General features: G+C 46.9%; 1 protein-coding gene across 1 annotated transcript; it reads right to left on the minus strand.

The window, feature by feature from the left end:
- Nucleotides 1-15199: 15199 nt before the first annotated feature.
- Nucleotides 15200-16223, minus strand: LOC133795177 (uncharacterized). Its single transcript, XM_062232631.1, has 2 exons — nucleotides 16130-16223; nucleotides 15200-15996 (listed from the first exon to the last, which is right to left on the minus strand). The coding sequence occupies exons 1-2, from the start codon at nucleotides 16221-16223 to the stop codon at nucleotides 15200-15202; spliced, it is 891 nt and encodes a 296-aa protein (XP_062088615.1).
- Nucleotides 16224-17079: the final 856 nt, after the last annotated feature.

Below are 17079 nucleotides of genomic sequence, written 5' to 3' on the forward strand. Positions count from 1 at the left end.
ATCAAAATGTCAACCCCTTGCAACGCCCAGGGTCTCGGTATTTATAGGGAGAGGATATCTGGGCGTTGGTAAAGGGGGTCAACCTGTGACCTTCTTACCCATCATGTCATCTCTGTGACACTTATGATTAATTCCTAAAACCTGACAATGAGGTGTTGTCTAATCAATAGGTAAGGGGAGATAATGGGCCGCATGGCCTAAACCAGTCGTGGGGTGCCTGAACACGCACGTTTATGCTACGTGTCCGAGAATTCAAGAATGGAATAGACATGTGATGTCTGATATGCGCACGTTTACATTGCGTGGAAACCTTTACAAGGATTCGAGTGTCAGATCTATGCTGCACCTTGAGCTCGATGTAGCGCCAGCTCGTGATATTCATACTGCTGACCCACTGCCTTTGAGTAGACTGCTAACTCTCTGATCAGCTTCGGGCTAGAGAGGTGGAGACTCGTAACAGCAGCTCCGGGTGGACGGTTTACACGTGGCGGATTGAATTATGCCCTTTTCCAGCTCGCTAATAACTCGTGGATATTTAGGGCGTACAGTGTCTTTATAGCAATTTTGGTATATGTTGATGACATAGTCATCGCCACTAATAATGATCAAGCTATTCATGACTTAAAAATTCACCTCGACTCAAAATACAAATTAAAAGACCTTGGTCCTCTTCGTTTTTTTCTTGGTCTTGAAATAGGCAGATCTAACTCTGGTAATTCTGTTTCTCAAAGACCCTTTCTCTTACAGCTCTTAAGTGATACAGGATATCTAGGGACTAAAGCTTCATCCACACCTATGGAGCCTAATCTCAAGTTAAGCAAAGATCAAGAAGATGTCCTTTCCGATCCTACATCATACAAAAGCTTAATAGGCAAGTTGATTTATCTTACCATTACACGGCCTGATATATCCTTTGCTGTTAATAGGTTGAGTCAATTCTTATCCTTGCCTAGATTACCTCATCTAAAGGTTGCCCAAAAGATTCTCCAATATTTGAAAGGAAGTCCTAATCAAGGCCTTTTCTTCCCATCAAATAGTCAACCTCAATTAACCGCTTATGCTGAGTCTAATTTTACTGCTCATGATCTTCATCTTAAAGTTTTTTCAGATGCTGACTGGGGTTCTTGTTTAGACACTAGACGGTCTGTCACATGCTATTGCATATTTCTTAGTAAATCTCTTATTTCCTGGAAATAAAAAAACAAGTTACAGTGTCTAGATCGTCAGCTGAAGCTGAATACAGGGCCATGGCAAACGCAACATGTGAGCTTACTTGGTTACTCAATATCCTCCAAGACTTCGGCATTCATCGCAAACAACCCGCCATTCTCTTCTGCGATAACAATGCTGCCATTCACATCTCCGAAAATCCTGTCTTCCATGAGCGTAGAAAGCATGTTGAAATAGACTGTCATATTGTCAGAGAGAAAGTTCACAATGGCTCCATCAAGCTCATTCATGTTCCATCCAAAAATAACCTTGCTAATCTTCTCACGAAAGCTCTGTTTCCAACTCACTTCAGGGAATTGTTATCCAAGATGAGTGTCAAAAATCTCTACATTTCATCTTGAGGGGGAGTTTTAGAGTTATAACCATTATTGTATTTGTACGCCCTGATTTTCCCACGGGCTGATTAGCAGGACGAGCCTCGGACTAATCAGGTTTAGTCTGAGGTGCCCACATGACGAAGATCCTATTTCCAGGGCGGATCTTCTCAGCTCGAGAGGGGCATCTGAAGGCCACGCCAGGAGAACAGCTCGAAATACGAGCTGTTCGTGTCGCGAGGAGCCCAGGAAGCTCTGAGCCTTTATGAAATCAACGCACGCAAGATAAACGTGCATATATCTGACATCACGTGTCTGATATCCCCTTGACTTCTCGGACACGCAGTAGGAACGTGCGTGTCAGACACCCACGGATGGGTTGGGTCGTGCGGCCCATTATGTCCTTCCATGCTGATTAGACCACACTTATGTGTCAGGTTTAGGAATTAATCATGAATGCCACAGAGTGGATATGACAAATGGTAAGGTCACGGGATGACCTCCCTACCAACTTCCAGGTGCCTTCTCCTATAAATATGGAGACCCTGAGAGTTGATAGGGGTTGGAAAAAATAGTCTTTGAAGGACTATATACTTTGTAAACCAAATACCCAGAGAGGATGAATAATATTGACTAGTGGAGTAGAAGGATTTTAACCTTTGAACCACTTAAAAACGTGTCTTGAGTCACCTAGTTCATATATAAGATTTCATATCTGTGACGGTTCTACCTTGAGTGCTAATCTCTTTCTCTTCTTCTCTTAATTACCTGTTGCCGAAGAATCGCGTCAACAGTTTGGTGCTTTCATTGAGAGCAAGTTCGATTAGTACTACCGCAGACATCCAACTATGGTGACCACTCGATCCAGGCATGGTAATGAGACAGAACAGCATGATGGGCAGGAGGCCCACCAGGTTGCCATCCCTGATGGGAAAGTTCCTGAAGTCCAGCAGAGGCCGGGAAAGCAGCCGGCGGGCCAAGACGACACTGGTAGTTCAGCGCCCCGGCCGCCTAATCCGAATCCATGTTATTATTCTGTGGTGGAGATGGAGAATGTTCAGCTGAGGAGCCAGTTAGCAGCAGCTGGCCAGCAAATCCAGGATATTCTGAGCCGACTACCCCCTCTCACAACCAACGGTAACGTTGGAGAGAGGCAAGGCGAGGCTCCTAAGTCTCGCCGGAGTAATCGGTCCAGGCATAGCCGTTCGGGTAGACTTCCTGCAGCCAACTCCACCCCTTCATCACACCATCAGGAGGCAAACCTCAGGGAAATGCCTCGGACCGGACAGCAGCAGTACAGCCGTTCGGTTAGGACGTCGACCCCTAGCTCTCAGCCTTCCTCGAGAACGCCCAGAAGAGATCGAGGAAATTCCCGAAGAAGGGTCGAGGAAAGCCAAAGACGTCGGGCCGTCCCTGAAGGACATCCAGTTCCTCGTCCAGCTCGCCCAGCGCAGGACCAGCAAGCTGGCAGGGCCGAGAGGCCCCCACCAAATTTAGTCCGTCCGGATGGCACTAGGATCGCCTCCCCAGTTAGGCATCCTCCTTCTCCCATCAGATATCCGTCTCCTCAGCCCGTCCGAGACATCCCGACCTACGGAAATAGCAGGAGAGGCCCGCCGTCAGCTGGACCCTCCTGGCGCGGCAGGATGCCGGAGGAAGGATCAGGTCATAGCCGCCAAAGACGCACCCCGAGCCTGTCCAACAGGAGTCACTGGACCGGTAGTGGACGGAGTGATCTCTCGGGAGGAGACCTGCGCCAGCGACTAAGTTCGACACAAAGTCACCATACTACCCAGGGAGGCGACCTTCGAGATCGCCTCAATTCTCACAGAGAGGATCGAGTTAGGGATGGTAGCTAGACCCGCTCGGTGGGGGTCCGATCCGAAGTACGTAACGGTGGAAATGTCCCAAATAACCTATCTCAAGATAGGAGGGACAACAACCCACCTAATATGTACAACGGGACCGGAGCTGTTGAACAGCCCCGGAATAACCCAGGATCTCAGGACAAAACCCTAGAGCGCCTAACTCAGATGGAGGAGCTGATGAAGAAGCTCCTATCGGAAAAAGAAAAAGACGAATATGATTCAGGGGACGAGATGGAACTCTTCGCCCCCAATATAGCAGCAACGGCATACCCTTCTGGTTTTCGTATGCCCCACCTGTCAAAGTTCAACGGGGATGGAGACCCATCTGACCACTTAGGGATGTTCAACACCCTAATGATGGCCCATAGCATCGGCCCGGAGCTGCGTTGCTTGATCTTTCCCTCCACCCTGATTGGACCTGCCAGGCAGTGGTTCAAGCAGAGTAAAAGGCAGTCAATCAGCTCCTGGAAGACGTTCTCAGCAGACTTCAAGAGGGCATTCCGCGCCTCTCAGGCCGCCCGGGTCCAGGCCGATTCTTTAGCTAACATGAGGCAGAAGCCCGGAGAGACGTTGAAAGCCTACTTGAGCAGATTTGCAAATGTCGCTGCTCGAGCAAGGGATGCTGACGACAGCTCCAAACTAATGGCCATGAGGACCGGGATCCTAGTCGGCAGAGACCTGTGGAAAGATATTCAAAGGAGGGGAGTCAGCTCGGTTAGCGAATTCCTTAACAGAGCCCAAGAGTGGATAAACTTGGAAGAAGCTGAAGCTTCGGCCGCCGGGACCAGCCAGGTCCCCGAGAAGACTGCTGGGACGGAGACGGAGATCGTAGTGGCGACTCCCGACGTCGCGCAGAATAACCAGCCCTTTGGTAGCAAAAGAAAAGGACATGGTGAAAACAACCAGCACGACCAGAAGAAGAATAAGTCTGTGGATAAGTTCAAGCCCGTGTTCACAACCTATGCCGAGCTCACCCAGACCAGGGAAAATATTTTCCTGGCCAACGCTACTCGGGTCCCCTGGAAGAGGCCTGAGCCATTGAAGCACCCTAAGGGAAGGAGAGACGCTTCGAAGTTCTGTCAATTTCATAACGACGTCGGGCACAATACCGACGACTGCAGGCACCTCAAAGATGAAATCGAGACTCTCATCCGAGCAGGACCATTGGCGCAGTACTCGCGGAACCGGGTCCCAGCAAGTCGACCCGTTCCGGAGGTCCCAGCCAGTCAGCTCGGGCGTCAGGCAGATCAGGACGTCCTTCCCCCCGTGGTCGAGGGAGAGATATCCACCATCTCTGGAGGACTACACATGGCCGGCACGAGTAGGGGCGCCCAGAAGAGGTATGTGAATGAATTAAAGGCCCACAACGGAGCGAAGTTCATCCCGGAACAGCGTCAATCAAAACAGCAACGATTAGAGAAACAACCGATAACTTTCACGGAGGAAGACGCAGGCCATGTCCAATTCCCTCATAACGATCCCTTGGTCGTAGCAGTCCAGCTCGCTAACCGGAAAGTAAGGAGAGTGTTGGTGGACAATGGGAGCTCGGTGAACCTCCTGTTCCGATCCACCTTAGAAAAAATGGGTCTGATTGTTGCCGAGCTTAAGGCAACCTCGATGATGCTATATGGTTTTTTGGGAGAAGGATCAGCAGCGATAGGGACAATCGAGCTGGTGATCACCCTAGGAGAGGAGTCCCAGACAGTGTCCAAACTACTCGAATTCGTGGTCATTGACTGCTCCGCTGCCTACAATGCCATTTTGGGCCGACCTACGCTCATAGCCTTCGAGGCTATCACTTCCATCCGGCACCTCGCCATGAAGTTCCCTACTTCAACAGGGGTCTGTACTATCAAGGGTGATCAGCTCGCTGCCAGGGAATGCTACAGCATTTCCATGAAGGGAAAATCTAAACCCGGGCAGGTGACGATGGCTGTTCAGGGTGAAGAGGAATCTCAGGGACCCAAGGCGGCTCCTGAGATTGAAAAACCTCAGATTTCCGAAGACGAAAAGCCCGCCATGAGTGAGGATATTGACCCCCATGTAGGCGAGGACAGGTCCGAGTTACAAGCTATTGAGGAGCTTGAGGAGGTGAGCGTCGATAAAAAAAACCCATCATGGATGGTTAAGCTCAGAAAGAACCTCTGCGATAAAAGAAAGGCGGAGCTGACTACGTTTCTGCAGAAGAACCTAGACGTATTCGCATGGTCGCATGAGGACATGATAGGAATCAGCCCGAGCATCATCATGCACACGCTCCACCTGGATAAAAGCGTCCCTGCCAAGTCTCAAAAACAGAGGCATCTGGGAACAACCCGAGCCGAAGCCCTCGAAGAAGAGGTGGCCCGGCTCAAAAAGTGTGGCTTTATTCGTGAAGCCAAGTTTCCAATTTGGGTCGCCAATCCCGTGCTAGTTCCAAAGCCCAACGGGAAGTGGCGGACCTGTATTGACTTCTCCGACTTGAATAAAGCCTGCCCCAAGGATTGATTTCCATTGCCAAGGATCGATCAATTGGTGGATGCCACGGCGGGGCACGAGCTCATGTCCTTCATGGACGCGTACTCAGGTTACAATCAGATCGCGATGAATCCGGCAGACCAGGAGCATACCAGCTTCATGACCCCAACTAATGTCTATTGTTATAAGGTCATGCCATTTGGTCTGAAGAATTCCGGAGCTACCTACCAAAGGCTAGTGAACAGAATGTTCGCGGACCAGATCGGGAAAAACATGGAAGTGTATGTCGATTATATGCTTGTCAAGTAAAAAACTGCCAGCAACCACGTTGCCGACCTGGAAGAATGTTTTAACATACTGCGTGAATATGGCGTGAGGCTCAATCCTCAGAAGTGCACTTTCAGTGTTGCATCGGGGAAATTCTTGGGTTTCATAGTCAATACCCGAGGAATCGAGGCAAACCCCGACAAGATCAGGTCACTACTCGAGCTTCCTTCCCCCAGGTCGCAAAAAGACGCCCAAGGCCTCACAGGAAGAGTGGCAGCACTGAACCGGTTCGTCTCCAAGTCGACCGATAAGTGTCTACCCTTCTATAACCTGCTCCGGGGAAACAAGAAATTCGAATGGACAGTGGAGTGCGAAAGCGCATTCCTTGACCTGAAAGCGCATTTGGCTGAACCGCCTGTGCTATCAAAACCCAAGGTAGGAGAACCTCTTTTCCTCTACATGGCCGTCACTGAGGACGCAGCTAGTGCCGTTCTGGTGCGAGAAGAGGACTAGGCTCAGAAACCGGTCTATTACATCAGCAAGAGACTCCTCGGAGCTGAATCAAGATATCCAATGATGGAGAAAATGGCGTTCTGCCTAATCACGGCCTCGCGAAAGCTCAGGCCATACTTCCAGTCCCACTCTATACACGTCATGACCGATCAGCCTTTAAGGCAGGTTTTGCAAAAGCCTGAAGCATCGGGACGCTTGCTAAAGTGGGCGGTCGAACTCAGTCAGTTCGAGATTTTCTATACTCCCCGAACTACCATAAAAAGTTAGGCCTTGGCCGACTTCGTGGCGGAATGCACGGGATTCCAGGAGATTCCATCAAGAGACTCACCTCAGGTCGCCTCTCCCCACTCGTCGTGGAAGATCTTCGTTGATGGCTCATCTAACGAGAACGGCTCCGGGGCCGGAATCATTCTGATATCCCCAGAGGGACATAGATTCCACTCGGCGCTAAGGTTCGGGTTCAAGGCATCTAACAACGAGGCAGAGTACGAGTCTTTGTTGGCTGGACTTAGGATAGCTAGTGAGCTAAAGGCGAGCTCTGTCCAATGCTTCAGCGATTCCCAGCTCGTGGTGAACCAGGTTCTAGGCGAATATCAGGCGCGGGGACCCAAGATGGCCGCTTATTTGGCAAAATTAAAGTCCGAACTGTCTGCGTTTGTTCGAGGGTCAATCGAAAAGATACCTCGGGAGAAGAACGCCAACGCAGATGCTCTCGCCAAGCTCGCCACCTCGGGCGAGACAGAAATCCTAGGGTTGGTGCCAGTTGAGTTCTTGGAGAATCCTAGCATAGACGGGGATCGGGCGGAAATTGAAATGATTGACATCAGGCCGACCTGGATGACTCCCATTATTGAGTATCTCGTCGAGGGCAAGTTACCCGAAGGGCGCAACGACGCATGGCGGGTCCTTTATCAAGCTCCGAGATATACGCTAGTCGAAGGGGTGTTGTACCGACGTGGGCATTCCCTACCTCTCCTCCGGTGCATTCTTCCAAGTGAAGCAAAGGCCATCCTGCAAGAAGTGCATGAAGGATTCTGTGGAGACCACACTGGGGGGCAAAGCCTGGCTCTTAAGGTTCTCAGGCAAGGTTATTACTGGCCAACTTTGTCCAAAGACTCGATCTCATATGTAAAAAGGTGCGACAAGTGTCAGTGATTCGCTGCGGTTGCCCGAGCTCCTCCGGTCGAGCTAAAAATGATTTCGTCTCCCTGGCCATTTGCCGTTTGGGGGATAGATCTAGTAGGCGCCCTGCCTACCGGAAAGGGCGGGGTCCGTTACGCCGTAGTAGCCATTGACTACTTCACCAAGTGGGCCGAGGCAGAGCCGTTGGCGACAATAACATCGAAAAAGGTGTTAGACTTCGTGGTTAAAAGCATCATATGTCGATTTGGCCTACCTAAGAAAATCGTCTCCGATAACGGAACTCAATTTGACAACGATCTGTTCACCGAATTTTGCGAAAGGCACGGAGTTGTGAAAAGCTTCTCATCCGTGGCCTATCCCCAGGCGAACGGCCAGGTCGAGGCTGTCAACAAAACTCTGAAGGCGAGCCTCAAGAAAAGGCTAGATGAGGCAAAGGGGACCTGGCCCGAACAGCTCCCCCAAGTCTTGTGGGCATACCGGACCTCACATCGGACTCCCACGGGTCACACGCCTTTCTCCCTAACCTTTGGGAGTGAAGCAGTCCTCCCCGTGGAGGTTAAAGTTCTGTCACATAGGGTCCAGCACTACGACCAAGATAGGAACTACGAGCTCCTATGCCATTCCCTAGACTTAGTGGATGAAAGGCGAGAAGATTCACAACTCCAGCTCGCCCATTATCAACAGAAGATCACTCGCTACTTCAACACTAAGGTCAAAAGACGTGCCTTAAGCGTCGGCGATTTGGTCCTAAGGAGAGTTTTCCTGGCCGGGAAAGATCCCAAAGATGGGGTTTTGGGACCAAACTGGGAAGGACCATACCAGGTCATCGAAGTCATCAAAGAGGGAACTTATAAGTTAGCTCGGCTTGGTGGAGGGGCGGTCCCGCGGACATGGAATGCCATCCACCTAAAGAAATACTATCAATGAGCCACTTGTAAGGCCTAGGAGGTCGCTTTCCATGTATAAATAAAAATCAAATGTCTCTCTTTATTTGCAAGTGTGATTTTAAAATAACCACGAAATACCCTTTCCCAGTTACTTGGGGGGCATATGGTACCTGGATATAACCAGGTCTCCTTAACGACTTAGGTGTTAATTTTTATCCATGGATAAGAGTTATCACAAACTAAGCCCTATCCTGGTTTTAACTAGGTCATAAAACTTAGAAGTTAACTAAAATTTATTGACCGCGGTTCTTCTCTAAAGAGCCCGGGATATGGATAAAAGTTGACGCGAACTAAGTTTTCAAAATAAGTTCCTGGTTTTAACTAGGTCATAAAACTTAGAAGTTAACTTAAATTTATTGACCGCGGTTCCTCTTTAAAGAGCCCGGGATATGGATAAAAGTTGACGCGAACTAAGTTTTCAAAATAAGTTCCTGGTTTTAACTAGGTCATAAAACTTAGAAGTTAACTAAAATCTATTGACCGCGGTTCCTCTTTAAAGAGCCCGGGATATGGATAAAAGTTGACGCGAACTAAGTTTTCAAAATAAGTTCCTGGTTTTAACCAGGTCATAAAACTTAGAAGTTAACTAAAATTTATTGACCGCGGTTCCTCTTTAAAGAGCCCGGGATATGGATAAAAGTTGACGCGAACTAAGTTTTCAAAATAAGTTCCTGGTTTTAACTAGGTCATAAAACTTAGAAGTTAACTAAAATTTATTGACTGCGGTTCTTCTTTAAAGAGCCCGGGATATGGATAAAAGTTGACCCGAACTAAATTCATAAAAATGAAGAGATGAATTGTAGCCAAAAGCATAAAATATATATATATGTTAAAGTTGCTGAGCAAATTGTCTCAAGGTGGAAACACCTCATGAAAAAGTACAACGGAAAATAAAATAGTTCAAAATGCCCAAAGAGAAGTATCCTAAGCCCCACCAGTTGGCCCTTTGGAGGTCGCGGTCTCGTCCTGCTCCGCCGCGACAGGGGCCTCTCCAGTCTCCGAGGGAGGTACCTCTTTATTTAGGCGGGCTTGGAGCTTCGGCAGCAAAAACGCCCAGAGGTCCGGCGGCATGAAAGAAAAGTCCGCAACCGGGTTGTGGGACCAGCAATGATAGAACAGGTCTTGCAAGGACTGCTCCGAGACGGCCCGTTCGGCTTCCATGGCGGCCTGGGCCTCGGTCTTCGCTACCTCGAGATCTGTCCGCGACGCGGCCAGGGAGTTTTTAAGCTCTCGGTTCTTGGAGCAGATCTTCTCTAGCTCGGCTTTAAAGGCTGCCAGCGCGTCTTTCGCCTCCTGAGCCTCCTGGAGGGCGGTCTGGCGCTCAGCCTCCACACCCTCGAGCTGGGCCTTGGTCCTAGCGATGCCTCTGTATGCGGCAGCAATGCCCTGCAGGAAAGGAAGGATAAATTAACTAACTGGAAGAGAAAAGGCAGCGTGTAAGTGTTAAAGCTCTAAAAGAATGGGGCAGTTTACCGTTAGGGTCATGTCCATCGAAGACTCCATAACTCGGACCGGGCTCGTTGTTTCGATGGCCCGGAGCTCCCTCTCCCTGAGCTTGTAGAAGTGGCTGACGGCATAGCTAGCCGACTCATACACCGTCCCCCGGAATGCTTCTGGCATCTTCTCCAGATCCTGGGGATCGACCGGGATACGCACATCCGGGGCTACCGCGGCCAGATTCCCGATCTCTATTACCCCGTCCTGGGCAGCTAATGGAGATCGTTGGGGTGGCGGGGGCATGGACTCTGTCCTGGCAACAGGAAGGATCGCCCCCGCGACCTGGGATGGAGGGGCTTTCTCCTTCTCCTTAGCCGGGGATTTGGTGGAGGTCCCAGCCGAGCCCCTGGACTCTCGAAGCCTTTTCAACCTTGGCCCCGCTGGGGGGTTCCTGCCGAAGACCACGCCCCGTAGATTACCTCCGGGCTGAGACATCTCTTCTGCCAAGAACAAAAAACATGGTTATTACAAGGTAGCAATCATGCAGAAATAGAGGCAAAAGGTTTAAAGGAAATGAGTAAGCGAATACTAAGGGATCCCTACCCCCCGAGCTGAAAGAGTCTAAGACGATTTTCTCACGAACTGGCGCAGGTTCTAGGTCCGGTTCCAACTCGGGGCTGGACTCTTCTACATACTGCCTAATCCCCGGAGCATAAATGCCCCTCTGGAGCGCCGGCCACGTGCGTAAGTTGGTCCCATACTCCTAAAAAAGGATCGACCTAAAAGCTAAGGTGTTATCTACTGCTACGGTACCCCTAGGCCGACTCTCTTGGTGATCCAGCACGAGCCGGTCAACACAATGGAGCAAGAGCGTGTCCAGGTCCGGATTCCTCGGATGACGATGGACGAGCTGCCTAGGATTGAACCTAACCAGCCGGGGGTCTGCAGTGGCCCTATCTACATTCTTAAATAAGTAAGGATTACCTTGGCCGGAGGGACCCGCGGCTGCTCCGGATTGGACCCTCTCCTCGTCCATCATCTGGGCGACCTCCAAGGTCCTCTTCCTACTCCTCACGAGAGGAACTTCGTCACTCTCTTCCTCACCTTCGTCGTCTGCGATCTCCTCCGCGACGATCGGTCTGTTGTCGCGGGCTGGGGGCGGCCCCCGGGGCCTCTTCAAATTCAAAGTCTGATTTGGGAAAATCAGCTTGCAGAATACCATCGTCTCGTCGGTCACGAGCACGCGATAGTCTTTCTCACTGGGGGGCAGGCTCGCCAGTGTGTCGTATTGACGCCCGAGGGTCACGGACTTCTCGGTCCTCGAGTAGATGGCTGCAAGATTGGTTGAAGTCAGAAGTGGAGTAAGGAGGGAGCAAAAGTAAGATAACCCTTAAAAGGCGGGCTAAGGTCAAGGACCACTTACGAGGGCGATTAAAGTAATGATGATCGCAGTTGCGGAACCCAGTTGACATGAAAAACTGGTCCTTGAAGTCATTCGGGTGGCTCGGCAGCTCGATGACCGCCGCCGTATTAGGGAAACGGGTTAAGTAATAGAACCCGTCGCCTCGCCCCCGCCGGTCCGGGCTGGCTTTGAGGCAAAAGAAGTATAGAATATCAGCAGGAGTGGGGACCTCCCACTCGTGCTTTTGAAATAAATACCTCAACCCCGCCAGCAGACGGTAGGAGTTGGGAGGGAGCTGAAATGGGGCCAACCCCACATAATTCAGGAAGTTGGCGAAGTACTGGTCCAGGGGGAGGAAGGCCCCTGCCTTGAAGTGTTCACCGCTCCAGGCCGCGAACGATTCATCGAGCGGCGTGCAGCTCCGCTCGCCCTCTGCGGCAGATCGGGCAATCACTGAGGCATTCCCCAAGGGAATGTTGTGGGTGATGAAGAGTTTGGTGATCTTGGCTTGCTCGGTTATCTTCGAGACGATTCTCTCCGCCTCGAAAAATGCGTCAGGGGCCACCTCGGCCTGTTTCTCCACGGCCGGGCCAAAGTGGGGAATCGGCGAGCTGGGCATCACCGCCTTTCCTTTATCTTGTTGGGAGGCCGAGCTTCCACGTTCTTCTGGGGCAGGTTCTTCTTCGGGGCCATCTGGTCGCCTATCGAACAAAAGAAAACACTTTAGAAAAGGCGACCCAAGCAGAAGGATGAAACAAGTGTTAATTACACGAGCTGGGGTAAGCCCAACTCGTGGAGAGTGGAACCACGCGGTTCAATGAACACGCGCCTAGGCCCTCAGCAGATCCCAGATTACTCGGAATTCGTGTGTCAGGGGGCTCAGAATAAAAATTTGCCTTGGGGGGAAAGTTTCAATAGGCAAAACGTGCAAAACCGCTTTTGAGGCGTATTCCCTAAGCTACCCGGTTTTGCACCCAAAATTCCTAAAGGTCCTACCCAGAAATTTTCCCTGAAGAAACACCTTGAAACCCATGTTCTAAAACAATTTCCTGCAACAGGCGTGCCCTAATCTAAGAAGGGCCGTCACCCTCCATATCCACACAACCCAGAAAACCCCTGCATGTGGCTACAGTAAAATTTTTTACCTAAGCTACAGTGGCATGCTTTCAAAATAAACTGGGTCAGAAAACTTACAGTGTATGGCTGGATGGTGAGCGAGATTGCTGCGCTGGTAGGAGCTTCGTTGGTACAGTGGCTTCAAAGGCTTTTAAGAAACTCGTACGCTTAGGCTTCGTGAACGGAGAAGATAAAAACAGCAGAGATGAGGGTTTCGTCCTTCGGAAAGTCAGAGAATGGAGAAGGAAATATGAGAAATTTTTGAATGATAGGGTGGCCCGTGCGTAGGGTGGCCACCCCCTCTTTATACAAGGGGAGGATCACGTGTAAAAGGCTCTTGGAAGACCCTCCACTCGAAATGTGAAACGACGGCTGGTCAGTAGGCTAGGCCATTTAATGCTGTTCTCGTAGAGTGTACCGTCGCCACCCACGACGCTCCACGTATCAGACGCCTGCGAGAAGAATGGAATGCGAAGGGTTGTGGGGGAAGTCTAAAAGCCCCTACTGTGGTCTCCTATACATGACGTCATATACCACGAGCAGGAGCTTGGGGGGCAGATGTACGCCCTGATTTTCCCACGGGCTGATTAGCAGGACGAGGCTCGGACTAATCAGGTTTAGTCCGAGGTGCCCACAGGACGAAGATCCTATTTCCAGGGCGGATCTTCTCAGCTCGAGAGGGGCATCTGAAGGCCACGTCAGGAGAACAGCTCGGAATACGAGCTGTTCGTGTCGCGAGGAGCTCAGGAAGCTCTGAGCCTTTATGAAATCAACGCACGCAAGATAAACGTGCATATATCTGACATCACGTGTCTGATATCCCCTTGACTTCTCGGACACGCAGTAGGAACGTGCGTGTCAGACACCCACGGATGGGTTGGGCCGTGCGGCCCATTATGTCCTTCCATGCTGATTAGACCACACTTATGTGTCAGGTTTAGGAATTAATCATGAATGCCACAGAGTGGATATGACAAATGGTAAGGTCACGGGATGACCTCCCTACCAACTTCCAGGTGCCTTCTCCTATAAATATGGAGACCCTGGGAGTTGATCGGGGTTGGAAAAAATAGTCTTTGAAGGACTATATACTTTGTAAACCAAATACCCAGAGAGGATGAATAATATTGACTAGTGGAGTAGACGGATTTTAACCTTTGAACCACTTAAAAACGTGTCTTGAGTCACCTAGTTCATATATAAGATTTCATATCTGTGACGGTTCTACCTTGAGTGCTAATCTCTTTCTCTTCTTCTCTTAATTACCTGTTGCCGAAGAACCGCGTCAACAGTATTAATTAGTTATTGTAACTGCCTTGTAACTATTCTGTTGTAACAGCCTTTTTCTAAAACTAATTCTTGTTAGCCTAATATAAATGGCTGGGTCCTTTCTCTTGTAAATGAATATTCAGTGAAATACAAAGGATAGAGAGCTTTCTTCTAATACAATCATATACATGTAGGCGGAATTAATATATAGAATGAGCATATACAAATAGAGAATCGAATATTGTATACGTCCAGCCATTGCAATTGATAACATCGATCTAGATTTAGATCTACAAAAGAAAAAGAAAATAATTAGAACAAGTACTCGGGCTTCCAAACTCTCACTAACTCTTTTAGATGGAGTTACTGAAAGTCAGAATGAGCAGTGAGTTTGAGGACCGATACTCTATATTTATAGAGTGAGACCTACCATCAGAGTCTCTGCCACAGATTAAGATATTTTATCAATCAGTTGAGATATACAAAATCGGATAACAAACAAAATCGAGTAACAAATAATGTTGACCATTAATTAGAATATTTTGTCAATAAATAAAATATTAACCTTGATATATTGAATTAATTAATTGTAACAAATTGATTATATATATCATTTAAATAAATATTCTAACAATAATAATAAATATATTTTTTTATAAAGACATGTAATGATGAATACTCAGTGAAATATATTGGTGAATCATTTTTCAAAAGTGTAAAGCTTTTTTAGTATAGGTACCAAAAACCTCGATTTCCTACTAATTTCAATTTTTTTTACGAATATATATTTCCAGTTATTGTACTTAAAATGTTTTTGGAATTTCAAATTGGAGATACACAAAATTAAAAGTTATTGACCCGACAAAAAAAATTGTATATTGTCAACACCATGCGTTAATTATTTCAAGTCTTCATTTATTAATATTTTAGATTTTAACATATCCACGTGGCAATACGAGTAATTTAATATTGAATCTACATATTTTCATTTAAAATATATTACGTAAGACCAATACTAAATATAAAGTGGCTATGTTGAGCATTAGCAATGCTATTCTCGTAATAACAATTAAACAAAATCAATTCTTGAAAAGGCTAAGGCTTACAGTGCATCAATATATAAAAAATCACACAACCAATACAAATTATTCATCACTAATGAATTAATAGACTTTTTATTCACTTATAAAGCACATAACACTTAGACGTGGTTGGTCCATGTCATCTTCATGAGCTTCATAACCACCTGCCCTTGATTGACTGATGCCTCCCTAGAGAGAGAGTTAAATATGGTTCTGGTGATGGTGGCGATGGCGGATTTGGCTTATCGATCAACATTAATATATCAACATAATCTTCTTTTTCTTGAGATAGAGTTGGATATGGTTTTGGTGATGGTGGAATTGGCTTATCAACAGTAGTGCTAGCCTCTTTAGGTTGAATGCCATCTCCATAAAGTGCGTAAACTTCTTTTTCTTGAGACAGAGTTGGATATGGTTTTGGTGACAGCGGCGGTGGCTGATTTGACTTATTATCAACATTAGTATCAACCTCTTTCGGTTGGACAACATCTCCATTAGGTTCACAGTCTTCTTTTTCCTGAGATAGAGTCAGATATGGTCGTGGTGACGGCGGCGGTGGCTGATTTGGCCTATAAACAATACCAACCTCTTTTGGTTGGGCACCATCTCCATAAGGTGCATAATATCCTTTTATTTCCTGAGATTGAGTTGGAAATGGTCGTGGTGACGGCGGTGGTGACTGATTTGGCCTGTCAACAATACCGACCTCTTTTGGTTGGACACCATCTCCATAAGGTGCATAATCTCCTTTTATTTCCTGAGAAAGAGTTGGATATGGTTTTGGTGATGGTGGCGGTGTTGGATTTGGTTTTCTGATATCAATATCGACCTCTTTTAGTAGAGTTGGAAACGGTATTGGTGGTGGTAGCGGCTTTGGACCTTCTTCTTTTGACTGATCATGCTTCCCGAAAATAGTAATTATCATGTCAAACTTTTCACTTCCATTATTCTCTGGAAAAAAAGACATGCAACACATTATTGTATTCTATAACTATATATATATATAATATACATTAAGCACATGTAAAAATGTATATAAATATATAACATGTTAACTATTGGTTTAAGGCTTTTGTTTTATTACCTGGTTTTAAGATCCTTGCATGGGCAGGAGTATAAACTGTAATATCAATTAGAAGAAATGCTAAGAGAAGAAGCAGAATATTATTTATGGCCATTTTATATGATAACTGAGAGAGGGAATAGATATAGGTTTTGATCGATGATAGGAATTGTGGAGGCAACTACAGGTACTTATAGACACACAAAAAGTGAGACAGATCAAAATATTATGAAGTGATGAACACTGCGTTAGGTAAGTCTAGCAATCATGTTACTAGAAAATATAGTAATAAACAATTCAATGCTAACCAAGTTGCACTTTCTTATTATATATATCTTTTACTTATTAAAAGAATATTGTTAAGGTGTTTATAAATATACATATATACATGTATAGAAATACACCGTGCATTCTATTGGTCGACCAAGTCAAGTAAAGATTCCAAATCTAAGGTCATGCGCTAGCAGGCTAATATTGGTGTCTGGGTCAATGTTTATAGTATAACAATATATAGAAATGGTTGTTGAAATATATATATCTATATAGTAATATATATAATTATGTGGTTCTATTTTGAATTTTGACAAGCTGTTGACTGTTTAGTATGTTTATTTCTATACCTATATAAACGGGCTTTTTATTAATTGGCTGACTTCAAGTCCACGGTACTATAAATGCATCCATGCATAATAAGAACAAACGGGTTTACGTAGTTGATGAGGTTATATATCACTCTAACGTTTTATGTTTCGTCGTTTCGTTCGTTTTGTGTATGTATATTCGTATGGCAGATATGTTATTGACTACTGATTATTTTGATTAGCAAGTGAACTGTCATTTTAAAGGAAAATTGGGCTCGGCGTGACTTGGAATAATTAATTAGTTTTATCCCTACGATTTTGGATAATTAATAAATAATACTAAGGATAAAAAAATACACATAAATTACATCATTAATTTTCATTATTATT

Source organism: Humulus lupulus, chromosome 8, assembly GCF_963169125.1.
Source record: "Humulus lupulus chromosome 8, drHumLupu1.1, whole genome shotgun sequence".
Classification (NCBI taxonomy): Eukaryota; Viridiplantae; Streptophyta; class Magnoliopsida; order Rosales; family Cannabaceae; genus Humulus; species Humulus lupulus.